The 26,623-nt window shown below is 45.5% G+C and overlaps 1 protein-coding gene and 1 long non-coding RNA gene across 9 annotated transcripts in view; one reads left to right on the top strand and one right to left on the bottom strand.

The window, feature by feature from the left end:
• Window positions 1-26,623, bottom strand: part of smg1 (SMG1 nonsense mediated mRNA decay associated PI3K related kinase) — a 64,609-nt gene that overhangs the window by 28,609 nt on the left and 9,377 nt on the right. For 5 of the 8 annotated variants that reach the window (XM_040005041.1, XM_040005033.1, XM_040005038.1 and 2 more), the window contains 27 exons: window positions 23,900-23,997; window positions 23,117-23,290; window positions 22,254-22,475; window positions 21,708-21,809; window positions 21,081-21,359; window positions 19,454-19,584; window positions 17,292-17,453; window positions 17,007-17,125; window positions 16,834-16,921; window positions 16,615-16,716; window positions 15,154-15,294; window positions 14,677-14,903; window positions 14,297-14,496; window positions 13,472-13,633; window positions 12,583-12,737; window positions 12,336-12,469; window positions 11,811-12,122; window positions 11,405-11,546; window positions 8,493-8,643; window positions 8,118-8,238; window positions 7,445-7,693; window positions 4,600-4,754; window positions 3,763-3,898; window positions 2,318-2,462; window positions 2,062-2,200; window positions 1,220-1,438; window positions 916-1,096 (listed from right to left, as the gene is read on the bottom strand). In XM_040005041.1, coding sequence (XP_039860975.1) covers window positions 916-1,096; window positions 1,220-1,438; window positions 2,062-2,200; window positions 2,318-2,462; window positions 3,763-3,898; window positions 4,600-4,754; window positions 7,445-7,693; window positions 8,118-8,238; window positions 8,493-8,643; window positions 11,405-11,546; window positions 11,811-12,122; window positions 12,336-12,469; window positions 12,583-12,737; window positions 13,472-13,633; window positions 14,297-14,496; window positions 14,677-14,903; window positions 15,154-15,294; window positions 16,615-16,716; window positions 16,834-16,921; window positions 17,007-17,125; window positions 17,292-17,453; window positions 19,454-19,584; window positions 21,081-21,359; window positions 21,708-21,809; window positions 22,254-22,475; window positions 23,117-23,290; window positions 23,900-23,997 — 4,446 coding nt within the window. The remainder of the gene's footprint in view (window positions 1-915; window positions 1,097-1,219; window positions 1,439-2,061; window positions 2,201-2,317; window positions 2,463-3,762; window positions 3,899-4,599; window positions 4,755-7,444; window positions 7,694-8,117; window positions 8,239-8,492; window positions 8,644-11,404; window positions 11,547-11,810; window positions 12,123-12,335; window positions 12,470-12,582; window positions 12,738-13,471; window positions 13,634-14,296; window positions 14,497-14,676; window positions 14,904-15,153; window positions 15,295-16,614; window positions 16,717-16,833; window positions 16,922-17,006; window positions 17,126-17,291; window positions 17,454-19,453; window positions 19,585-21,080; window positions 21,360-21,707; window positions 21,810-22,253; window positions 22,476-23,116; window positions 23,291-23,899; window positions 23,998-26,623) is intronic. The other 3 variants (XM_040005034.1, XM_040005036.1, XM_040005040.1) reach the window with 2 other exon arrangements.
• Window positions 6,769-9,739, top strand: LOC120717170. Its single transcript, XR_005692104.1, has 3 exons — window positions 6,769-6,779; window positions 9,307-9,312; window positions 9,361-9,739. It is a non-coding gene; the product is annotated as an uncharacterized LOC120717170 (long non-coding RNA).

Raw genomic sequence — 26,623 nt, 5'->3', positions numbered from 1 at the left:
AGTTTACAGCAGGAGTCTCCAACTCCAGTCCTCGAGAGCTACTGTCCTGCAGCTTTTAGATGCATCCCTACTCCAACAGCCAAATCAGATGGTTGGCTTACCTCTTCAGCAGCCATCAAGTTTGGCAAACACCTGATAACAAGCCATTCATTTGATTCAGGCGTGTCAGAACAAGGATGCATCTAAAAGCTGCAGCACGGTAGCTCTCGAGGACTGGGGCTGGACACCGCTGATTTACAGCACGGACCAAACATTCCCAGGTCTGCTCTAGAGTTCGGAGCTTGACCACAGAGACATTCTCATGTCTTTATTACTCGCAGAGTAACCCTAACCTATCACTGTGCCTGTTTTTATTCATTACATTATGTAAACCAGGCATCACTGGACAGAACATCAGTAACCTTTCAGCAGTCACTTGGTACCCTGGAGCCAACAGAGCACAGATTGCCCCCTGACCACATGAACAGCACACATTTCCACTAACTTAATTTCTCTTCTTCCCCCAGTGAACTCTGTGGATCAGACACCCTGTGCTTGTTTGCCAGTTCTGGCCGGGTTGGGAGACACGGTCAGAGACTTCAGGGCAAGAGACAGACCCCTGAGGGCATCAGGCTCTGAGGACCAGTGGCCTTCATATCATGATGAAGGTGTTTGTTACAAACGGACAAGACTGTTTGTCCACTGTGTTTGTTTTCATCTTCACATGCTCTTCTTTTCCATCTCATCTGCCCCTCACTGCCATCAATTTCCATCAGGGAATGGAGAGGTTTTCACTCCAGTGTTGGGAGCTCTTAATGTATGTAAGCTTCAACTATGAGTGAAAAACCCATCTATTATGTCCATCACACACACACACACACACACACACACACACACACACACACACACACACAGTAAACCTGCATTAGGACATACCCCTCCAGGGTGCTGTAGGAGTCGAAGCTAAGCCTAGCTCAAGCCCCTCTCTCAGTTCACCGGCATGCTTCACCAGAAGACGCAGGAGACGCAGCGTTGCCATGACAATTACGTCATCATTGCTCTGCTTGCTGCTGTGATATGAAAGCAGCACTTTGGGGTCATCTTCATCTACAGGGACCTAAAACCAAACACACACACACAGAGTGAGGGAGTGAACCGAGCGCTGCACTTACATCTATGTCATGATCTTCACATGGCAGTCACTGTTTCACAGTCATCAGCTTTAGGAACTCAGCCTCACGTGTCCAGCATTGAGCTTGAGGAAGGTGAAATAGGCCTGGCAGGAGATGCGGTAGAGTCCAAAGATACGGTCCACGACCAGTCTCCAAACTCGGATCAGACCATCTGTAACCTGCTGGCTGGCCTCCCCCAGCCAAGGGCACGAACTGGTGAGCTGCCGCCAAATCACATCCACCATGTCATCCTCATCATCTTCCTGCTGCAGAGCCATTTCCTCATCCTGACATAAAGCAGAACATCAGGGTTTACACAGGCTGCAGAAAAGAATCCAAGAATATACAAACAATGACTGTTGAAAACACCAAGCGTGCACTGAATACAAGCTCGAACACAACAAAGCATGTGAGAAGAGTCCGGACAGAGGTCAGAAACAGCAGATGTCATCAAAACACAGCAGTACAAGCCACAATGTGTAAGACGTCCCTGTTCAAGTACGTATACCTGTGCATGAGATCAGATCACTACATATGCCAGCAGCAGCCTGCAGCAGCTGATGGCACCTCTGACAGACATGTACTGACCAAGCCTGTTACTGAAGTGTACTACGCAACTGCCATCGCCTCTTCAAGCAGCGAACACAACTGCAGAAACTGACGCAATCGTCTTTTTTAAATAAACAGGTAAATGTGTCAAACACCATTACGGCCGTGGTCACAAGTCAGTATTTTAAAAACACAGATGCTGAGGTAGATGAAAGGGAAGCTGGCACATTGGAGACGGAGGCAAAGGTGGAGAGAAAACCCGAGCACAGGTCCACACGTCTCAGGCAGCAGCTGGTGTCCTCGCAGCGCTACTACGCCCAGTGTACTATATGTACGTGCTATCAGCTGTTCAGGACTTTACCTGGATACCAGTAGGTCGACACATGGCCTGTCCCAGAATACTGAAGATCATGTCCTTGTCTTCTTCACTTGTTGTTGCTGGCAGCAGCTCCTCTATCTCCTTCTTTTCCCCAGGAAGAAGAGGCAGTCCCTCCCCTTGGCTGAAGAGGAGAAGCTCCATTAAAAGTAATGTTTCCACTGTGTTGTTGGGCCACCAAAGACATTACGCAGACCAGTAGAGCATACACAACAGTCTGTGTGTGTGTGTGTCCACTAACCTGGCATTATCGACTACCTTCCTGCCCCAGCGGTAAGCCCAGCTGGCCAGGGCTGCCCAGGACTTTGCCACATCTGGAGCCAGACTGGTGGACAACTGATACAGCTGACCCAACACGAAGTCTGGCTCTCCAACACCCACATTGACTGTACAGGGAAGAACATTAACATCAAACACTTTAGAGGGTTGTGGATATTTCAGTATTCATCTGCAGGTACATGGTGTCTCATCATTTTGAGTAATTTGTCCTCCTGAGCCTGGGAAGCATGTTTAACTTCTCCTAGTTATCTGGGATTAGTTGGACTGGAGAAAGAAAGTGTAACAAAACTGTTTTTTAGTTTAAAGATCTTAAGTGTTCATCATGTGCAGAAAAGCCAACATGTACTGCCGACATAAGAGGACAGAGTGTCAGGTTAATACAGACGTACACCTGTCAAAAGTTCAGACACACCGTCTCATTTAATGGTTTTTGTTATTTTCATGAGTAAGTAAAATTTATTTCTATAGCACTTTTTAAAACAGGAAGTTATTTCAAAGTGCTTCACATGGGAATAGAAAACATAAGACATTGTAGATTCTCACTGAAGCCATCAAAACTATGAATGAACACGTGGAAATATGTAGTGAACAAAAACGTGGGAAATAACTCCAAACATGTTTGATATTTCAGATTCTTTGCTTTGATTCCTGCTTTGCTCTCTCGGCGTCTCCATGAGCTTCATGAGGTCGTCTCCTGAAATGGTTTCCAACAGTCTTGAAGGAGTTCAGAGATGCTGAGCACTTGTTGGTCCTTTGCCTTCACTCTGCGCTCCATCTCATCCCAAACCATCTCCACTGGGTTTAGGTGGCTGTGGAGGCCAGGCTGTCTGGTCAGCACTGCATCACTCTCCTTCTTGGTCAGATAGCCCTGACACAGCCCGGAGGTGTGTTTGGGGTCATTGTCCTGTTGGAATTTAAACGATGGGATGGCGTGTGTCTGCAGGATGGTAGCCATGCTGGTTCAGTTTGCCTTCAATTTTGAATGAATCCCCAACAGTGTCACCACCAATGAACCCTGACAGGCACACCTGTGAGCTGAAACCATGTCAGGTGACTACATCATGAAGCTCACAGAGCAGGGTTTGCAGCTCTGCCAACAAAGCAAACAGTGGCTACTTTGAGGAATCTAAAATATATTTATCAAGTTTTTCTTTGTCACATAACTCCATATATGCTGCTTCATATATTTGATGTCTTCAGTGTAGAAAGTCGTAACAATAAAGAAAAACCATTAAATGAGGAGGCGTGTCCACACTTTGAGTGGTAGTATAGTAGACTGGGAAATTAAAGTGGTACATCCCAACTCTGCATTATTGAGAAGTCATTGATTTAGAGTTAAGAGGAGGACAATCAACATTACTGCAGCCCAGAGATGTCCTGTGTGAATACATCAGGTTCCAATGGTACCTGAAATCTCAGCAGTGACTGATGGGATGGCCTGATCCTCCAGGGGGAGCTCCAGCAGAGCAGCAATGTTCCTGCTCAGAGCCGACATGCTGCCCAGAGCGCTGCATGAGTTCACTGCTGCAGATTTCTTTACCACCTACAAAAACATTAACAGCCTGAAAGCATGCATTTTAAAGATATATCCAAACAATCACATCTGCTATATTAGACATATTTTATTCTTTTCTAAAATGTGTCGAAGATGCTTCAAGTAGTCCTTTACCCTATTTTTTATGTTTTGGTTAAATATCTTTAACAGGACAATAAAGAAGGGGGGGCAGCACATGCCTCCATGGTGGATTACAACCTGGGTTTTTCACTTTCCTTATGGTATATGCAGCACCTGTCCACCCCAGCAACATAATCCGATCGCCTGCACCAACACTGAACACAATCTTCAAAATGCTGGAGACGAGTGCACTTTGTGGGCTGAATAAAGTGATCAGGGAAGCTGGCTCTGCAGCAACCTGGACACGTCAGAAGCTTCTGGTGGAGAAGACAATCAGCACCACCACAAGCTGTGCGTCTCCAAAGTAGGTGTGCATATCTGGCTGTTTAACACAGACCTGGGTCAGCTTTCACTTACTTAGACTTGAGTAACAGAGGAAATGTTGCTTCTCTTAACCCGGACAAATATCAGCTGAGCCAAAGCAGGTTAGAGGGTTAGGTCCCATCATTGGTCCGATTCTTACATTTAATGTTCTTGTGTTCTATTAACTTCACTGTACTGCTTTCACGTTAGGCACAGCTCTTTGCATACGTGATTATCATTACCAAATATTCCAAAAAGCAGTAAACCTGTTTGAGCTGAGGCGTCATGTCCTTCCAGTCGGCCAGCAACCATTTGCAGAGTGTCAGCAGCGAGCGGCAGGCGGCACCTTCATTCTTCCCCAAATGGCAATAAGACAGAGCGGCTTTGCTCAGCATCTCCATGGCTGTCAGTGACTGACCTGCTGAGAAACAACCACTTAGAAAACAGAGCCTCAGGACCCTCATCAATGCTCTGCACATACACCTGGGTTTTTGTTGGGTTAGGATCTCTGGTTTCAGTGGCATTACTGCTAAACAGCTCGACAGGGACTTGAAGGGAGAAACTTCCATATTTGTTTTATAAGATGTCAAACTGTGTGTGCTTTTTAAATTATTCTGCTAAGTGGACTCAGCATCTGTCGTAACTACAGTGCCACTGTCTGTTTTTCTGATGTATTGATAACTAATTAATGATTTATTATTTTTAATTATTCATCATTTACCATCATCATTATTATTGCTTCCAGCTGCTGGCAGCAAGGACAGAGGAAGGCTGGCAGACCCCAGGTCAGGTCTGCCAGGCTTTCTTCAGCGAAGAGAACCAGCTGATGACTGACACTCAGAGCGCACACACGAGCAAGCTCATCTCTGTAAAATTCAACTGGAGGAAATGCGTTTAATATAAATGCTATTCAAAGCAGCTGTGCATAATTTTACATTCATGAGAAGGTTATGAGTAATTTCTTCTCTCTAACAGAGAGCAGCAAACTCTTTTTCCAGGCTACATGATGGTCTTCTAAATTAGTGAGACTCAATTTTCTATCCAGCTTCCAAGTTATCTGCTTTTTAAGGCGTGCGTCTGAGAATTCTACCACGGAGTCAAGCACTTTTTCAGAGGAGCTACAGGGTCCAGAGCCGTACACAGTGAAGATGGAAGGGAAGTTAGAAAACTATCCTTGATGCAAAAAGACTTCAGGTTGAGATGCACACCCGTGTGGAGCATGCATAGGTTCATCGCATGCTCAGGCTGCCTTGAGACCCACTCATGATCGTATCCACTGCGTGGCTTGTCCACACAAACTGCTCCACAGTAGGGTAGCTCACCAGGCTAACCTGTCAGGTGGCTGCTGCAGAGCAAGGCGAAATGGAGATACCTGAGGATCTGGCTGCAACACCAGGCGTGAGCTGGGCAGATGAGAGCCACAGACCATCACTACCACTTTCCTGTTGCTGGAGCCACATGGAGGATGTGAGGGTTTCTCCCCTGCTGGAGTTCATATGGGAGGAGATGCTACAAGAACAGGGAGGAGGTTTTAACGAGAATGAAGAGTCGGCCGACTCACAGTTCCTGCTGCCTGACAACAAGGAGGTGGACTCCAACTCCCTGGCTAGCATCAGCTGGGCTGCAAAGCACTCAGCTACCAGCTAGGTTGATAAACCTGCAATGGAGTCTCCCCTGGATTTCAACATGCAAGATATGTGTAAGCACGCAGCTTACATATACAAAAATCAGTCCATCTATCATTTACCCAAAGTAGTCTTCATCTTCTTAGCCCCGTCCCTCCCCTGGAAGGAAGGCCGCTTCTTACTGATAAGTGCTACAAAGCAGCTGCTCTGTCAACGAGAGCCCACATGACAGCTAAACCAGACACCAGTGTGTGGGAAGAACTCTGCATCTTCACTGACCACGTCCTCCACGTCCTCTGCCTCCACAAATTAGTGGCTACTGGGAGAGCCACAGGCCTGGTGATTGTCCAGGAGCAGGCACGCTGGCTCAGGCTCACCAAGCTCACAACTAAGGAAAAAGAGGAACTCCTTGTCAAGGAGTTCCTTGTTGACAAGATCAATGTCTCCGGTGCAGTCGTCAGAAGAACAGATGAAGAGATGCAGATGAGATGTGAGGAGGAAAGAGAGATGCTGAGGCTTTGAAACTGTGGCACCGTTTCAGGATCCCTAAAGTAGATTAGGTGCAGGGGCTCTCAAGAATCCACGGGCTGGGAAGCAGTCTTTGGGTGGATGTTACCATAGCCACCAGAGGGAAACCGATGCAAAGTTTTCCGTGTTGTTTTACAAGCACTTCTTCATGCACTCTGTATTAAAACTGTGCCGTTATGTGCATCCAGGCAGTTTGCCCACAGCGCTGTCACGTTTTGTAAAACACATGAAAACATTAAACACGCTGAAAAACAGAGCAATGCTGTCGGCTATTACACAGCCCGCAGAGTCGCGTTTCCATGGCTGTGACCATGCAGACACCTCGCTCACTTCTCATGGAGGTAGGGGACAGCATGTCTTACACACTTGACCACAAGAGGGCACCAACATGCTATCTGTGGCAAAGTGGTCAGAGGAAATACAAATGCCTGTTTGGTCAAGCGTGTAGGAGAGAAGCTCTCAAGAGCATCAGTCGTGCATTCAGTTCTCCCAGAACATACGAAGATCAATGTGCGGCTTAATCCCCGCATAGAACCGGCGCCTTTTAGCCGCCGTCTCAGAGGAACAACAGCAGCTGAATACCTTGTGTCCAGTCTGTGCATTTATATGGACAGGACCTGGAGTTTTAGGTTGTCTGAGTAACTCTCTATAAATAAAGTGAGGGTATACTACACATCAGTGAATGATCACTGAATAATTCTTGAAAAATGAAATTTGTCATAAACTGCTGCAGAAACAGTTTTTACTAAATGAAAAGTGATGCAGACACAGAGTCAGCTGCCATCCTGATATCACAGCTCAGTAAACTGTCTCTGATGTGCTCTCCACATTTGTGGTGTGTGTGTGTGTGTGTGTGTGTGTGTGTGTGTGTGTGCGCATTCATAGAGCTTCGAGGTGAACAGGTCCTTTTTTCCCATCCAATGGAGTGTAAGGTAGAGTAATGAAGATGTTTCCTCACCTGCAGTTCTTAGGACTTTGGCTTTTTCTATCTCCACCTCTGGTCCCCATTTCTCCCCCAGGGTGCCTTCAAGATTAAGACGCCTGAAGGCCTTGCACAGGTGCTCTTCCTGCTCTTCTTCTTGTGTTTGTGTGTCACTGAACTGTCTGAGCAGGCGAGATGCCAGTGTGATGTTGCCTTTTTTACGGGCAAATTTGACAGCAGTCAGACAAAGCTCCATTAGGTGGCTATCGGTGGAGGAAGAGTAACCTAAGCAAGAATGAGGAGAAATGTTAGAGGTTTACATGGACAAATACATCCAGCATGTTTCCATGGCCCTTTGTCTATGCAGCACAGTGATCACGTTCAGCCCAGCAAAAAGTACGTCTGCAGCACAAAGCTGGATTTGGGACTTTGTAAAGTAAGGTCAGGTCCAACCAACTTCTTCTCCAATCCAAGCTCAGGCTATTTTGGGGACGAGCTGAGGTACCAGCTGGACAGCCTGACCGATCATCCAACCACTGTACCGCCTGGGTTAACCCTCAGAGATACAAAGTGGCTTCATTTCTTTCTTGGAAGAATTGCTCTGACAATTTATGAAGCACGCATAAATTGTTTTTTTCTTCTTCGATGCTGCTGAAACAAAACTGAGGTGTGATTAATTCTCTCAGAAACAACAGGACTCAATGGTTACCCTTAAGTTTGTGGAGGAGCTGTCTCTGAAATGTGCTGTATCTGAGGGCATGAAGGAACAGCTGGGCATCCTGCTGCTTACAAGAGTTCAGAGCCTCACTGCACAGAGGAATCACGCAGTCCTGTGAAGAACAAAGGGTGAAGATAAGCCACGTTTCTTTAAACTGGACAATTACAGTTCAAGCTGGTGCTCATTGCAGCTGCTTCGTCTGAAGTTAACGCTACTTTTATGAAAGGCAACCAGAACCTAGAAAGTGTGTGTGTGTGTGTGTGTGTGTGTGTGTGTGTGTGTGTGTGTGTGTGTGTACGCGCCAAACTGACACTAAACAACTGTAAAGTCATTTTTGATGCAAATGAAATGAGTTTATTTATGAACCTCTTGTCCAGTGAGAGCATTCTCCAGGGTGGCAGTGGAGTGGAGCTGCAGGGTGGGAAATGTGGGCAGGGTCTCAGAGAGGGTGAGGGTCGACAGGCGAAGGGGACCCAAGCAGATCCGTCCGGTCTGTTTCAAGCAACGCACCAACGTACTGCAACATCACATCACACGATTTGTTACCAGTCTGAAAATGGCACTGTGCTAAAAATAAGTAACACATTTTAAACATTAACATTTGGAAAGAAAACAGACAAGAGACCGTTTTCTGCAACGACTCCAGAATTAACCGACTTTTTCCTCCTTTTTGGCCCTGGAATGGAGGCTGTCGTTCAGTCTCACTTTACAGAATCAGGAAATGGACTGAACATACCAAGGATAGATGAGATTTACACTCTTAACCCCATTTCAGCCTAAAGAGTTCTTTCACACGAGCACAGAGGACAGTCTGTTGCTGTCAGTCTCTCCCTCCTACCTTGGACGTGCTGCTAAACATGCTCTCTTTTATCTAGAGGTTTGAAACGTCTCAGTTTTCACTGTCATGCAAAAGAATTAACAGAAGTTGGCATCAGAGCAATGACAAAGTAGCAGCACGAAAAAGATCTCTGAAGGAACCACATCCAGTTTATTCCAGCAACACCTGCCTTACCTATATACACATCAGTGTTTGCCAAGCCTGGTTGTTACTATATGACCTTATTCTGTCAGTCTGGAGTGTAAACCTACTGCTGCTGCTGACAAAAGAACCTAATTAATAACAACAATCATATACAACACACTAAAAAAATGTATATTAAGCAACAAAAGCAATGTTCAGTAAACCGTATGCGCTCAATGCTGGGAACAAGCGTGTTGGCCTAGATGAAAGAAGTTGGAGGCAGGGCTGGACAGGGAGCACGAGTGAGACCACACAGTCTCCAGGAGAAGGGCTGGACTTTGGTTCCCTGCTGCTTCAGGTCAGGGAAAGGTCCCTGACCACCTGACTGCAAGTATGCAGCGAATGACAGTTTTCCTAGAACTGATTCCATTGTTCTACTGGGAAACTTGACGAAACTACAAGACCTAGATTGGCGTTGCATTGACGGATTTGCTATGACACTCAGGCAAAGAGAGGAGCTGAGCTGTTAACTGATCACCCCCTGCTGATGAGTTAGATCAGCTGCTGTGAGAGGAAACTGGACAGGCCTAAAAGGGACCCTCCAGAACAGAGACACCAGATCTGTGACAGAGGGTCGGTGCCCTGTCTGACAGACGGCCCAGTCCACAGCATCTTCCTTCCCAACCTTGGGTGTGGAAGAAGTTCAGTTCAAGACTTTTGGTCGGACTCTAAGCAATTCTGGCAAATTGTCAGGTGACTAAAAGCAATGCTCTACTCACACAGTGTAAATATAGTGTGGATGGGGTGATGCTGCCTTTAACTGGAGGCAGTGGAGGGAATAGTTGGAGCAGAGTCTGTGGATGAGGGCGGCTACTTGCTGATCATTGGGGCGAGGTCATTGAGGCAGTCAAACTACTAGCTTGTAGGTAGTTGGGCTGTTGGGGGTGGATGAGTTCTTTATGGTCCTGGATGCTGTAGGGCTGCCTTGGTTGACACGCCTCTGCAACGCCGTGGAGATTCGGTTGTCTGCCATAGGATCGACTTGTTCCCAGTGGGTACTACGGCTGCCCTCTGTCACGGATTCAGTTCATCATTTTTTATTTAATGATGAACGTTATTAAAGGGATCCAGCAGATCAGAGCACAAAGTCTCTCTTCATACAGATGACAAGTTGTTTATATCAGACCCTCGTTTGTTGTTGTTACTTTAAACATTTGGAGAAATATCTGGTTATGAAGTTAATATTCAAAATAATGAGTTAAGGCCCCGCCCTTCTGCATGCGAGGGACAAATTGGATCCAACTCTTTCAAGATTAGCCACAGAAAATCCAAGTGTTTAGGTCTATGAGTAGCACGTGATGTTAAGGATCTTTACAAGTCCAATGATCCACCTCTGCTATCATCAGTGGTTCTTCTAAAGAACGAGCCTCTTACTTTAGGAGGAACAAACAACTCTATCAACATGTGTTCGCATCCTAGATTTCTTTAAGTGTCCCCATTTTTTAACAAAACCTTTCTTGTCCAGTCGTAACAGCCAGAAATCAACATTCATATGGAATAAAAAGCAGCCAAAGATACGTAAAAACGCACGTCACTTCCAAAATTCATATTATATATATTATTGAGTAGTAAATGTTAGAGTATTAATATTATTGTACTGGTGAAGAGGGATACCATCAGCCCCAGTTGGTAGTCACTGGAAGGAGCTTGAGTTGTGCACACCTCCCCTGTAGCCTCACTAGGTTTCAAACATCCAGTCTCAGACCGTATACTCAACCCAGGTGTAATTCATACAGTTAAAACTTGGAATCAGTTTAGAAGAGCCTTTAATCTTACTGGGTTGTGGTTATCTGCACCAATAACAAAAAGAAAATGTTCTAACGTTTGATGTCTGGCTGCAATCTGGGAGTCGATCACTGCACTTCTTGTATATAGAAAACAATGTATGCCTGCACACAGTGCACTGATAACATCCCAGAAACAGTGTCACACTTGTGTCCCTTTATAATAATATTTGGGTTTGTATTTATATCTCAATAATCATCTCTTTATATCTCTGTTTCCATGCTTTGTCTTATATGGCTGCTCGGTTTTCTGTTGTGTGTACGCTGCTACAGCCGTCAGAAAAGGGTCAGAAAAGGCTTGAAACGCCCGACTTTATCACAAAAATACTTTCTGAGCAAACTGAACAATAGAAAGCTAAAATGTGGCAGTTTTCCTATTAAGAAGGGTTTCATTACCCTAATGGGGTTTTCCCCCTTGAAATCAGAGCTGGTACGGCATTTGACAATGATTGACCCATAAAAAATGAACTCACTCTGAGTTTGGTGCTGCTCTCTGATCCTGCTGCTCGCTGACTTTGGTCATTGCACTTACAGCGCTGCGAAGGAGCTGCACCTCGATAGCTCTCTGCAGCTCAGTTGGATCTGGACTCATTGAGGGCAGGAGCCTTTTCAGATCTAAATTTGAGCACAAAGAGTGTTAGAAATACTAGCAGCCACCAGTAGATGGGTCCCATGGTATAAATCTGACTTTCAGAAAAGCTGACCTTGAGGTCAAGGTCACTGAGATTCAAAATGTTCCAAGCCTTTTAGCAGATACCTGTGGTCTTACTTTGAAAATCCTACATTACATTCTGGGAAAAAATACCAGTTTTACTGCAAATGCACAACTCAGTCACAATCCAGGCGTCTGTTAAGACTCGGGGCAGTAAGGACACTTACCAAGTTTGTCCTTACTGCCAGAAAGAGCGGTGTAATCCTCTCCAGGCAGCAGCTCCAGTTGAACCCCACATTCTGCTAGATCGCCCTCCTCAAAGTGACTCAAAGCATGGATGTAATTGAAATCTGTCTTCAGGTTGATGCTGACTGGATTGGTCGAGTTTTGTTTGAGGGTGCTGACAGTGGCCTGCCACTCCTTAACAGAAGCCCAGTCACAAAGTGCCACATAACACTGACAGGCTTTGTTGGCCAGAAAGTTTAGCACCTCTGGAGAGCACTCACTCGACTTCAGTAACACCGTCTTCCTGCTGTCACCTGTTGAAAATGACACCAAGCATCATAGCATCAGTGAAACTTAAAGGAAAGATGAAAAAACAAAGAAAGCATCAGAAAACACGTTTCTAAGAGTCAGGTGATGCACAGCCTACCTGCAGTGGCTGTGTGCCTCACAGCTGGGCTACAGGAACAGTTAGAAAGCTAGCTGAACAAATAAACATGCTGCGATCTAATGGGATGTTTGCTAGTTACCGTTGCTACAGTGCTTTGGACTGCTTGTGTTGCTGGACAGTTTGAGCATGAAGGAGTCAGAGCCTTTGATGCTGCAGTCCATTCCTGTAACTGCAGACAGTTGGTCTTGATACTCCTGGGCTGCTTTCTCAAACCTGCACATACAAACATATGCACAGTTGATTACAGCAATGAAACTACACGAATCTATTACAAATGAGTATCTCAGTGAACCATGAGGATAATCGGTTAGCGTGCCAGTCCTTACCGTCCCTCAGCCTGCAGCGCAACCGATGACAACCAGCCCATACTCTTGCCTGAAGTTGAGGCACTCCAACTTGCCAAGCCCTGGATGGCCTCGGGACAATGCAACTCCAACAGAGCCTCCACAAGCAACACCACGGGCACCTCCAGCTCTGGACCCTTTAAAGTCCACAGAACCACAGTTCACCCAGACAGATGACACTATTTATTACCACAGTATTTGTAGGATGGTCAAATGATACACCGCCTAATCTAACACTCAGCATTTGCACAGACAAACAGAACTACTACAGCACTCATTCACAGCACTTCACTCGTTCCACATTTGGTCATGTTACAGCCTCTCGGCACTCATTTTTGGGCAGTTTCTCCCGTTGTTCTATGCAGAACCTCGGTGCACAGCCATTTTCACATCTGTTCAGTTCAGATCAAGTTTGAACTCTGGCTGGGACACTCTCTTGTTATCTTGGTTTGTGTGCCTAGGATTGTTGTCCTGTTGGAAGATGGTATGGGATGTATTGACCAGGTAATAAGCGGTACCTGGTTTCCTCCAGACATGACCGAAGGGTCAGGTCAAAGAGTTCCTTTTGGTTAACTCTAGCGGAGCTGGCAGTTTAAGGTAGAACGCTATGTTAGATTTCTCAGATGTTAAATATGTCATCAGCAAACAGGAAGATGGTCAGTGAACTGAGGAGAAGGGCTGTGCAGCACGGTGACCTCAGCTAGTTAAATCCAGTGGCTAGCATCCTAAGCCTCTGACAGCACTGCAGCTGTGTACTACATTCAGTGCTGATTACTGTAACATGACAAACAAGTGAAGTAATATGAATATTTTCACTGTATATACATCTCTACTACATCTAATACATAGAGGATACTCTACTAACACAGACCTGAGTGCCACTGTTTTTAATCTCTGCAAGCAGATCGAACCCATGGCGAATAGTTACTGCTGGCTGTCCAGACAGAAGACCAACTCTCATCAGTGCCAAGCGGATCCTCGTCAGCCAGTCCTGGCACGTCTGACGGTTCGTGTAGAAGAAAGTCCGAATTCCCTGAGAAGCGGCGAAAAAGGCATGCGTGATCATTTATACAAGCGACTGATTATTAATCAATCGAATAGAATAGAATTCAACTTTATTGTCATTGCACATGCACAGGTACAGGGCAACGAAATGCAGTTTGCATCCATCCAGAAGTGCTTTAGTGATATAGATATATTACAATATATATTAGCAATAATATAGATATGTGAGTATATTACAGAAATGGGTCTATTATGGTATGTTATAATGTACACGGTATGAAGTATGTTGTGAATATTCTATAACTATAAGTATGTACAGGCTGTGAACAGGATGAACAATCAATCGTCAATCGATCCAAAACACTAAATCCCAGACAGAAAATAGTTGTTTCAGTTTTATTATGTGACATTATAGAGGAGGCTATATGTAAGGTTTAGCAGATTCAATCTTTGACTTAGCCAATCTGTCAGCAATGACAATCACTCCCTGGAGACAAAAGATTAAAAACGCCCTTCATACATTTTGTTTGCACTTATAAATTACTGATAAACTGTGACTCAGTATCTTTTTCCTTTATCACAAAACTCAAGGACACTTGTAGTAATGATAAAACTCTGAGGCTCTATCATCTCCTTTAGTGTCAAAATGTTAAACTATTTCATTTTCAAGCCGTGGAGTTTGTCTGCGCACCTTTGGTGGAGCTGTCAGAGCATTAGCACAGCCCTCGTAGGCATTGTACATGAGCTTCTCCAGGTTCTCCAGGTACTGAAGCAGCAAAGTGAGGCGGAGCTGATTTAAGTGGTGACCATCACTGTCACTTCCACTGCCCGCCCAAGCTCCAACATCCTGCTCGGGGTTCAGACTCTGTGCAGCCAAGCTCCGGATCATACCTGCAACAAAGCAGAGAAAATGGTTTGTGTCTGAGAACTTTAGATGAACTGTCCCAGCTTTATTTCTTTACCAGACAGCATCTGTATGTCTCTGAGAAACCTCTTCTGGAGGTTACAAAAAAGATCTTGAAAGTAAATGACAATTACTGTGAATGCAGTCACATGAACTCTTCACTTTACCTTCAATGGTCTGGAAGGTGTCCTGAGCTCGACCCAAAGGTGTTCGGAGTTTGGATAACACGGTGAACTGTGCAGCCTCCCACACTGCCCACTGCCATAGCAACACCTCTGTTTTCAGCAGTGCCCGTGTCACCACGTCTGGCTTGCTACCATCTGTACTTCCACGGCCATCCTGTTTCTCAAGGCGTTGGCAGCTGTAGTACAGGCGCTCCAGCCAGGAGTCCTTGCTGTAGATACAGGATATGACCACCTTTATTCATCAAAAGTCCTATCATCCATAAAACCAAGCGTGCATCACAGATCTCCCTTACATTACACAGACCTGACGTGAATCTCTCACTATAGTTGACTCAAAATCGTCATGATACACACATCTGTGTAAACCCACAGCACGACTACCAAAGATCAAAAATGACCATGAGACTGTAAAACAAAAGACATTCTCAGAGTTCTGTGCAGCTGTCACTGTGCCATTACCCTCCACGGTGCAGGACGCCATATAGGATGAAGCTAATAAGGTCACTGAAGTCCTGGGGGTGGAAAGTGCTGCTCGGAGCATGGCTCATGTGGTGGCGAATGGCCAGAGAGATCTTCCTCATTTCAGGATGGCTGTGGTTACTGTGAACGAGCAATATACACGCATATGTTGAGAACATGCATCCGATCTCCTGATGGGTCACAACTGCGGTTCAAATCTAACACCAACTGTCCCCTAACCATGACAGTGCTGATGAAAAGCAATGACGTTTGTGAGTGTGCAGCTCTGAGAGTCATAGATGAATAGTACAGATTGGTTAAAAAACTGAGCTTTCATACGTTTAATCAAAACTATTTAATTTAATTGAAAAATGGCAGTTAGGCAGGATGCAACAACCTGCACTCACATTAGCTGTGAGACAGCGTTAGCAGAGCAGCTGGTTAATGAATTGGGACCTGCCGGGTTGTAGTTAGACTCAACTCAAGTAATAACTCTGTATAAGTAGTAGTCTGTAGTTATTAACCAGGACCACTTATTGTTCAGACTCGGTACAACCTTAGCTAATCATTAGCCAGACCCACACTCTACTAGATACAGGAAAACGAGCCAAAGTAACAGCAGGTTTATTGACTGCCTTTCATTAAAGTGGAGCTCAGAGAGTTTAGGCTCTGTATAGCCAGGAGCCAACAGCTGCTGTAGCACCAAATGCTTCATAGCTGGCCCAAGGCTGAACTTGGTGTTTGTAGTGGTCACAGAGATGGATATATTCTCCACAGGCTGTGAGGCTCCTGAATTCTGCCCCCCTCCCCTCTCTGCCCCCCTCTCACGGACAATAACCATATCCAACTTCTTAATAGCATTGAACTGGTTTGCATTGGTGCATTATATCTTTATTCTCTCCCCCCCCCCCTCTTTCTTAAATAGACAACCATCATATCTCACAGTACAATAATATTGAACGGGTTGCATTGTTGCATTTTGTCATGTTTCTCAGGTCTTTGTCTGAATGTCCTATGAACATTACCTGTCTTGTTCTCATGTTGTTGCTAAGGATTGTCTCATTGCACTGAAGTCACACTGGGTTAAATATTTACACTTGGGTTTTAAGGGGTTTTTTTTTTTACGGGTTGTACGGAAGCCCCAAACGCAATTTCATTGTTCTTTGACAATGACAATAAATAAATACTTGAACTTGAACTTGAATTCTGCTGTATGGCGAATACCACAGCTTTCATCCCAAAGGCAAATTATCCAAAACATTTCATCCTACTGAGCATGAGCCGACGTCAAGAACAAGACTGTGGAGCTTGTTAGTCTATCAGATGCTGGGTGATGCCTCTATATTACACCAGAGCAATCAGGAAGACATCCACTGCTAATAACAGCACATCAACCATGTATATATCAGATCACGTGAATGAATCAAGTTTGCAGTGGTACAGCTGTGCAGCAAGTCTTACCTCAGAGCCACATCAAGAGGGATTGTCCTGAGAAGTTTACCATAAGCTTGCCTCACCCTCATGGCCGAGTGGACCAACTGCACTCTGCACACATCTGTACACCTAAGACACCCCCAACCCACAACACACAGACACACACACAGAGGCTTTAATACAAGAGAACAAACATTAGGCATCATATGCTTCCATATACGTGCAGGTCAGAAGCAAGCCGTTCACCTCTGCAGCAGCTCAGTAGACAGTGATGAAGAAAGGACCTGTAAAGTGTGGCAGGTCTGGAGGCAGATACTCTGATCTTCATTCAGAGCTGTCCACAGAAAACGAGGACAGCATTAAACATCCTGCTCAGTGGTGAAGCCTGTGTAAAGCACAATTCTGGAGTTTATTCTCACCGTTAGCCAGAATCCCTCTGCAGAACTTGTTGAAAGAGGGCAGGGAAAAGAGGGGGCTGTAGGTGTCCGACTTCTTCATCAGCAGAGAGATCTCCTGAGCCCAGGTGAGAAGCAGTTTCCTAACATACCAACATAAGACTGTTATAACAGCTGTATCCAATATGTTTCATATGTTCAATCTGGTTTACAGTCATCGTTAGACAGCTAATGAGTCATTTAGCTAAACAGTGAACACTTAGTGATAAAACACTGAGCTGTGTTTGGTTAAAAATGGGGAGAGAGAACCTGGCCTCGGGGTAAAGATGCTCCCGGGACAGCAGACCTCCAAGAAGACTAAGCAGTGTGCTGAAATGCTTCTTAGTTGCCGTGGTTACAGTACTGATGACAGCACCATCAAACAGAGAGGGAGAAGACGACGATAAGCTGGATGAGATGAAGTGATCGTGCCTGCGAACAGAGACAGAGGAGGTCATCTGATTAGAGAAGCAGCCATAAAACAGAAACATCGAGACACTAAGCGTTCACTAACCTTCACACAGCTCACAGTTCACTCAAATAATCTTCAGTGACAGAGACAAACTTGATTTTCCTCACTCAGCTAGTTTTACAACACCACCCATATAATATTAATCAGGTTTGGGTTTCCACTGTTACTGTTAGAATGTCCCATGACAACCACTTGGACATCTGCTGCGTGTCCTCCAAGGTGGTAACATTTCAACGCTTTAACTTGAAGAGTGGCCGTATAACGACACAGGCCCACCACAGCTGAAGCCTAAACTGCCACAGTAGACGTCCACACCAAACCTGGGTCACAGCCAAGAAACCAGTCGGTCTGAACAGGTAGGACGCTGCACCTGAGAGCCATTCATCCATCCATTTTATTCCGCTTATGCGGGGGCCGGGTCGCGGGGGCAGCAGCCTAAGCAAAGAGGCCCAGACCTCCCTCTCCCCAGCCAACAATGCCAACAGTTCAAACTAAATAGTTTGAAGAAGCAAAATAAAAGCAGAATCAGAGGCGTTTCCAGAGTTTTTCCTTTGGTTTCTTTTTCTGTGCGCCCTCTCAGTAGGATACATACACTGGTAATAACGAAGCTTGGATTTTCTCAAATGGCATTCTTCTGTAGCAACAATTTTTTAGAACAGCCACATCGTTCAGACGATGCAGAGAGCTACGAAACGAAATGATCGTCCCTTTTCAGACAGACAAGTCAGTGGTTTTTGGGGGCATTTTACTCCTCCTCCAGAAGACTTAACACCAGAACAACCAAGGGGATATTCTAATGAACAGGTATATCTGTAACTGTTCGGGTGCCTCTGCACCATCCCTCTGCCCAGGGAGAGTGCGGCACAGCAGGACGCACGACGGATGTAATCCGTGACAATTCTGACCGCGTTGAGGAGGGAAACAAAGAGCTGTCATCGTGGTCGGTCAGCGGAGCAGCACACTGGGCCGACGCGGGCTCTCCTGCTCATCATCCGAAAAACCATGAATGTCCAAGCCGATGCCCAACACAGCATCATCTGTGACCGTTAGCGTTCCTTCCTGGTTCCAGCTCATCTTCAGCTAACCCATCAACATATTCCATGTGGTCAGCCCAGCTAAATGCAGGGGCATCAACCAGACACTCCTTGTGTTCGGACTAGGACAAAGCTGGGGCCCCCGTCTTTCCAGGGTCGAGTACCGGAGCTGCAGACAAAACGCACAGGCTTCGGGCTCCGTCAGTGTTGTCGTAGTGTGGACAATCCCCAGGCAGATGGGCAGACATCGTAGCGTTTGCTGTCGTGCAAAGAGAAACTGAACCTCTGAGGACAGGGTGAACAGTGCAGGCAGCACTAACTGCACGGTGGAGGCTAACACCAACACGGACAGTTAAGCCAACCTAACTAGGAGCAGCCCGACTCAGTGAGGTGTAAGAACTGAGGGTGACTGTGATGACGGGGGTATATGTGCAGGTGGGTCTTAAAGGCATGAACAAAGCTTTCTTCAGCCAGGACACGTGGGGGCGTGATATCTCACACTCATGTGTTGTACTGAGTGAATCGACTGAAAGGGAGCTTCAGGATTCTTCAGGATAACGGCTCTAATTCAGCATTACTATGACGGTGAGCAGCAATCAGCAAAACAACTGCTTCTACTCATAATAACAGCAGTTACAGTTGGTGGTGGAAGATCTAGAAGGGAAGGATTTTGGTAAAAGGACTTGTAACGGTGGCATCTGTTACAGCACCTAGCCTGAGGAAAGGATGGCCTGTTCTTTCACAAGTGTGCACAAAGGCACACCGCATGTCTGCTTGGTTTATACACCTGTTGCAAGTGGACTGAAAACACCTGAATAAAAAGATTAAGAGGGGTGGCCCGTCCCTTTTGTAGTGCATGTCTGCATAACTGAGAATGCTGCAGTGGACAGCAGTGATTCTGTTCACAGTACATGTGGGTGTATTACCTGGTGCAGTGAGAGTACAGGGAGTAGAGTACGGTGTACTGGATAGCAGGGTAGTAGACAGCCAACTCAGAGTGGACCAGCATCAGATTGTGACTTAGAAGAGCAAAGACTGTCGGCGACAAGGCCCACATCTAGATAAAACACACAGAAAACCACTAATGAACCAAAAGAAGATTCGGACACAGACCGTGGACTGAATCTTGTGGCGGTGCAAACATTGTCACATCGAAGTGCTGGGTCATACATTTGAAGAGGTGAAATCTTAAAAACGTGAAACAATTGCACGAGCGCTGCTGATTGGCTGAGGAAGAATAAAGTAGTCGTGGTAAACCAAGCCCCTCTGGGGTTGTTGGTGCTTCGATTCTGAAGTACAGTGTGTGTGTGGGGAGTGTGATTGTGTACTGTGTGCATTCCTGTGTGTCTCCATGTTGTGTGAGTGTGAGAGTATTTGTATGTATGTGTGCCTGAGGGTGGGAATGCATGCAGGCCAGGTGCTACACTCCACCTATCTTACAACATCTCAGGCTCCTCGTCCCTGCTGTGGTCCTCCTGGGGCTCTCGTGCTCTGGGGGGCCTCTGGGGCCCGGGTGTCCTCCATGCCTGCTTCGTGTCCTGGGGGCAGGGCTGTTATTTATGCATATATTGGTTGTTGCTGTGGTTTCACTGGTTTTTTTCGTCAGCAGGTATTGACGCAGATTCTCACTGTTGTTTCCTCCTCCCCGTCTTTCTCTCTCCCCTTCTGTTTAACTTTTTGCCCACTTTCTCTTTCTTTCTTCTTTTCCATGCGCGGTCTAGTCCGTTATGATTTTGATAACTCAAAATAAAAACACTAATAAACTAAATAAATAAAATATGACTATCAAGCGGTCCATTATTGGATTTGCTATAATGGTCCACTGGGGAAAGTAAATCTTTTGGGCATTTTTTGGCCTTAAGAGAACAACTCTGACAGACAGGCAAAAGTACATTGTTGGCCTCCTATCTGCAGTACTGTGACATCATCCATCCATCCGCTTCTCCTTTTCAGGGTGCGGGGGGCGCTGGAGCCTATCCCAGCTGTCATAGGGTGAGAGGCGGGGTCCACCCTGGACAGGTCGCCAGGCTGTCACAGGGCCAACACAGACAGACAACCATTCACACTCACATTCACACCTTTGGGCAATTTGGATTAATCAATTAACCTATCCCCACAAGCTGCATGTCTTTGGACGGTGGGAGGAAGCCGGAATACCCGGAGGGAACCCACGCAAACACGGGGAGAACATGCAAACTCCACACAGAAAACTCGATGGTGGAATTGAACTCAGGACCTTCTTGCTGTGCGGCAACAGTGCTAACCATCGTGCTGCCCTACTGTGACACACTGTGTTAACTTTGTGAGTGTGACAGAAGGAAACTGTGAGGAATATCAGCATGGCTGTCATGCAGACACTGAGTGACGCAGGTTTAACAGACTGATGAACCCAGCAAGGACGCATGTCCCAAAATGCGCTACAGGAACATATCTTTAGATGTATTAATGAGTGTAAAGTTAATATGAAGCTTTTACCACACCAGTCACACCAAAGGAAGTACTGCGACATTATTACAGTGCTACTGTGATGTTTAACAATAGACAACGGCTCACCCCAATCAGAGAATTCTTGGTGTTGCCAATGGTGGTAAAGGTGCTGAGGTTGAAGATGATGGTGAACTGGGCTTTTTCTGGCGGTAGGGTGAGGGGAGCAAAAGCAGGGTGCTGGATATTAGGGCAGAGGGTCCCTGGTTCCAGGGGACCCAAAGTCTCCATCAAGCTGTTGAGACCACACGCCATCTCGCCCAACACCATTTTATAAGCTGCCTCCAGTGTTGGGATGTTTTTCAGGCTCAGCAGCGCCTGGTACACACCGTGGACAGCTGACATGACCTGTGCAGGGAGCACATGGACAGGGATTACACTCATCAACACAGAAAATCTTCAAATTATTTTCACTCACCCAACCTACGAATGAGCCAAGAACACACTGAGTCTATATAACTGACCTTCATGCATGTTCCTGCTCTGATATATATGCAACATGTTTTTCTTGGTAGAATCTTAGCTTGTTTCTAAGGTGAAGGCCTTTTGCATTAGCGAGCCACTTGGGTTCAGTACGCTGCCCGAGGATATTTGGTATGCAGACTGGAGCGGCCTTGGATGAGCGTAGTGTATTAGATGTGTAAAATATATGCCAAGCCCATTAAGGTGGTACAGGAACACTGAGTGAAGCCAAACCTCTTTCTCTTGATGAAAGCGAAGCTTCAGCAGCTGGGAGTCTGGTGCCAACAGCTTCTCTACAAAGGACACGGGCAGCTTGGTGTTGACCTGGTCTACAATCTGAAAGGCAACATTAAAAAATTCCTCACACAACGTCACAGTCAGGCTTGCTAATTGTTTAGACCGTCACAGAATTTTCCACAAGTTGTAGCAGTCCCAGATTTAACTTTAATCAAAGGTTTATCAGAATTGGACAGTTTACAGCACTCGACAGCCAGACTGGTAACTGCCACAGAGGGGAGGGGGCACGGTAGGGACTAAGAGTGTGTGGGGGTGGAGACAGGGGGCTGTTACAGGAAATCACAATGTTTAGTGCAGAAAAGGACAAAAACTGGTATCTGCAACACAGACTGTAAGAAAGCTGCAAGCAGCTCATCACAACCATGACAGGTCAAACTACAGCATCAGTGTAGGGTTCATTAGACTTTGTCAGTCAGGCTGTGAGCATACAAATGAACACATCTTATTCTATGAGTATATATATAACCCGTTAGGTGACTGTACCAGAGTGAGGAGATTGAGCACTGCCAGGTTGTAGTCTGGGCCACAGGCCTGGCAGCAGTCCAGCTGGTCTAGACCGTAGGCAAGGACAGCATCCATCAGCTGCCCACAGGGCTCTACACTGGCCAGCAGCACACCCACACACTCATTCCCTGCAGTGAGAACGGCCTCAGAGAACTGCACCTGCTTTGCCACAGTCACACAGGCCAGAACCCGGTTAAGAACCTTTGGAAAGATCAGGAAACAGAGAACAGTGACTAAAGTGATGAAGCCCAGACTGCGAACTTCACAGATTGTAATAATAAAACGAGACCACAGAAACGTTTTGTAACCGATTTGAAGTGTAAAGAAATATTTGGCTTATCCTGTATATGCTGACTGCCTTGCTACAAATCTGCATCTTTCTTTTAACGGTCAAATTCACACGTGAGAAAAGTTCAATGTGCAGAAAAAAAGAATGAACCTAAATGTCCACGAGGCTCAGTTACTCTGAGTTATGTAAAAAGAAGGTGCACTAAATTCTGATGTTCTGCTTGCTGTGGCTAAAATCAATATCTGTGTCCAACCTGTCATTATCCAACTACCACAGCACGTTGTGTGCACACTTCAGAGGAACGTCTTATTGACCAGCTGCTCCTCAGGCTTTCTTAGAACAAACTAAATACTACTGGAAAATAAGGCACTGTGGTAAATATAGTGTATATTTAAGTACTTCATCAAAGGAAACCTGGAAGATGTGCTCCTTTTACCAACAACACAATGTTCTCAACACATTTTAACAGTAAGTTATTTCCAAACTGCGATCCACATTTGTCAGTGAGTGCTCTCCAGATCTCCTGTTTGGTTGTCAGAGGTGCAGCTCTTACGTCTGTCACGTAGACTTCAGTAATAGGAGGTCCTCTGAACGGGCTGAATCGCTCTCCGATGCTGCGGACCACAGTGCTGAAAACTCTCAGCAGGGCTGCCAACTTGGGCAACGACACTGAGGGAGGGGGGATATCTTCATCGAGCACCTCTCCTGAGACCACGTGGCTCAGATCCTAAAGAGAGCAAAGAGTCAGCCAAGCACGAGACAAACATAGCCATTAGCTCTATGGGGCATTATTTAATTTTTATTATCTGGTAAGAGAATCCAATTTAATGCCATCAAGGATCTTTGAGGGTTTCCAGTCTGAGCATGAACTGGACCCAAACACACTGGCTCCAGTTTGTTGCACATTTAAATAAAGTCTACTGAACAGTATAAGGTGCAGTGAAGTCTAGAGACTTAAATTTAGCTGATCTACAGCAGACCGCCCGTCAGGTCAGCACTGCAGCGAGTCCTTTCCCCGGGGTCTGAGCTTCAACATGGCTCATTCACCACAGAGGTTTGGGCTTTTTCCAACAGTACTTGTGCTCACTCCTCACCATACTTGCCAGTACTGAGCACGGCTGAAGACCTAACATACATCATTCAAGTACAAGTGGTCAGACCGAACTCCCAGGGAGGGATCTAACAAAGCAAACCAGTTCTGGAAGCAGCTCACAGGTGACACAGAGACCACCTGAGACACGGGCCGGGTTAAACTCAGTACTGCAGGTACCTGGCTGCTTCTCGTCACTGCACCTTCTAAATAAGTATAACTGGCTGAGAGGCTCGGTGACGTCACCTCTGCATATGCTTCCATATCCTCCAAGAACTGTCCCAGCAATGTGGTGGAGAAGGTCAGGTCGGCCACCCAAAACTGCTCCAGGCTCTGTAACCAGCCTAAGCACAGACAGGGAGAGCAGAGCTGCAGGTAAACGAGCTGAACTGGATTTGTGTTTACACATCAACCCACCCATCCAAACACATGACCCACCGCTCCTTCAAAACGTGCCGGGAGAATCAATGACAACTTTCCAAGCCCAAAGAATATACAGCATGTACATCTTTAACAGTTTTATTCATAAAAAATGAATAAAAAGAACAAACTGTAGAGTTTAATGCTACTCTGCGCCATGAAGGATTTTAATCTTAAAATCACTTCTCAGTAACAGACCGTGTAAACTCATGAGGGCTGGAGAGACAGGGCGTGTGGCTGCTGCATTTTGCACAAGTCTAAGGCTGCGTTCACACTGCAGGCGAAAGCGCATCAAATCCGACTTTTCTGACCCTGTGCGACCATCTATCCCATCATGGTGACAGTGTGAACGGCACAAATCCGATATTTTCAAATCCGATCTGGGTCACTTTCGTATGTGGTGCTGAATCCGATACATATCTGATGTTTTAGAAAGCGACTGCTGTTTGATGGTCAAGTCGCATTAAATCCGTCTTTTACATCACTGACACAAGACAGACGCCAACTATCAGCGCCGGAGAAGACATCGCGAACGCTTCCTGGCCATCCCGTGAAACTGTTGGGAAGACAGCGTTGGAGAAACGTGAACATTTTATTTGATCTGCAGATTCTGACAGAAATCTGCAGCTATCCTTTGAAGCACCGCTCCTCTAAAACAGCAATAAGGATCATTATTAGGTTATTTACATTATTATGTAAATAACAAAATAACTTTATAACTTAAAGTAAAATTGGGAAACGTAAAGTCCGAAGTCTTTATATTAAGGCCATCAGTCAAACAATAGTTTGCTCTGGGTCTAAACAGAGCGCGTTGTGTGTGACATCTTTTGCGCATGCAGCCGCTTTGAGCGTTCACACAGGAGCGCGTTTGCTGTCGCATTTTATTTGTAGTGTGAACGAGCAGACAAAAAAAATCGGATTTGATCAAAAAATCTGAGTTGAGCATTAAGACCTGCAGAGTGAACGCAGCCTTAGTGTTTTCCCACTGATGTGTATTAAAACACTTATAATAATCCAAGTCTAAATGTCACTCGTGATATTCCTCCAGCGGCAGCAGCAGGACTGGGTGACCTTGTTTTATCTCACAGGTGTGCAAATAACAAATCTCTTTTATTCAAATATATTTTTATAAGTTTCTTAACATCCATTTGTAAGGTTGGAGAGCTTTGCTGAATGCTTTGATGTTACTGCTGATGGAGCCGTGAGTCAGCAGCAAAACAGGTCTGCACTCATCGAGTGCTTTGAATAATTCAATTACAAAAACAGTCTCTACAACTTCTGATCATTTAACGCAGCACCATAGCATGCTGCTGTGTTAAACACTGTAAATGCGTTTCACCCACATTTGCAACTAAAAGCAGAGCTGCAATGCAAACATGTTTAGGAGCAGCTTATGAACAACATCAAGCCCCCACAGCTGAGTTCAGTAAAAGACACAGCAGCGCTGTTTCTGTGATCACCACTGAAACCTTCACTTGGAAAACCTGACATGAAGACAATTAACCTCGAGCCTTCCATGAAGACAGAGTAAAGGTACATTTCTCATAAATTAGTTTAGATTGTGTATACATCTTATTTTATTTGACATAATTCATTAAAAAAGAGAAAAGAAAACATTTTCCTGGAAGTAGCAGAAAAAAAAATCTAAATCTGAATATAATGATCCTTCTGTGTTAACAGTCATTTTTGTTATGTACACATAGAACTTAATGTTATGTTATTTATCCGTAACTAGGGCTGGGTATCGTCACTGATTTCTAGAATCGATTCAATTTCGATTCACAAGGTCCCGAATCGATTCGATTTAATTCGATTTAATTCGATTCGATTTAAATCTGGGAAATTTTGACAGTCAGAAATATTATAATTCAGATCAGTACATTTACATATTTTTGTATCAATAAAAAGGAAGCTGACACACGCAAGACTTTATCACAGGTGTGAGCATCACAGCAGAGGCCTTTGTGTCAAAGTAGCTGAAGATAAAACACAGAAAAACATGAAGGTGATTTTCCTGGCCTGGATTTTATAAAAATATTCTGCAGTACATCAAAAACGAAAGAAAACCATTAATCAACACATGAACATCACCTCTGAAGTTACAGCGGTTTTATTAGAGACACGGCGTTTTGCATTTTGAATAATTTTAAAAAGTTTAAATTTGTTCAGTATTGAACGGCAGAAATTAGGTTTACTTTTCGGAAGTAAGTAAAAGGGAAAAAAAAACGTCGGCCGACAGCCTGTAAACAACAGTAGACTGGTGCGTAACAAGCAAGCGAATAATGCAGAAAAGAGATTCTTAGACGGGAAACTGTTCTTGAAGTACAGAGAGAGAGAGAGAGAGGGGGAGAGAGAGGAGAGAGAGGGGGGGAGAGGGAGAGGAGAGGGGGGGAGGGGAGAGAGAGAGGGAGAGAGAGAGAGAGAGGGGAGAGAGAGAGAGAGAGAGAGAGAGAGAGAGAGAGAGAGGGGGGAGAGAGAGAGGAGAGGGGGGGAGAGAGAGAGAGAGAGGGGGGGGGGAGAGGGAGAGAGAGAGAGGGAGAGAGGAGAGAG

This window comes from Simochromis diagramma, unplaced genomic scaffold (assembly GCF_900408965.1).
Source record: "Simochromis diagramma unplaced genomic scaffold, fSimDia1.1 OVJJ01000494.1, whole genome shotgun sequence".
Lineage (NCBI taxonomy): Eukaryota > Metazoa > Chordata > Actinopteri > Cichliformes > Cichlidae > Simochromis > Simochromis diagramma.
The sequence above is the reverse complement of the archived record's forward strand: the minus strand, read 5'-3'. Positions and strand labels throughout refer to the sequence as shown.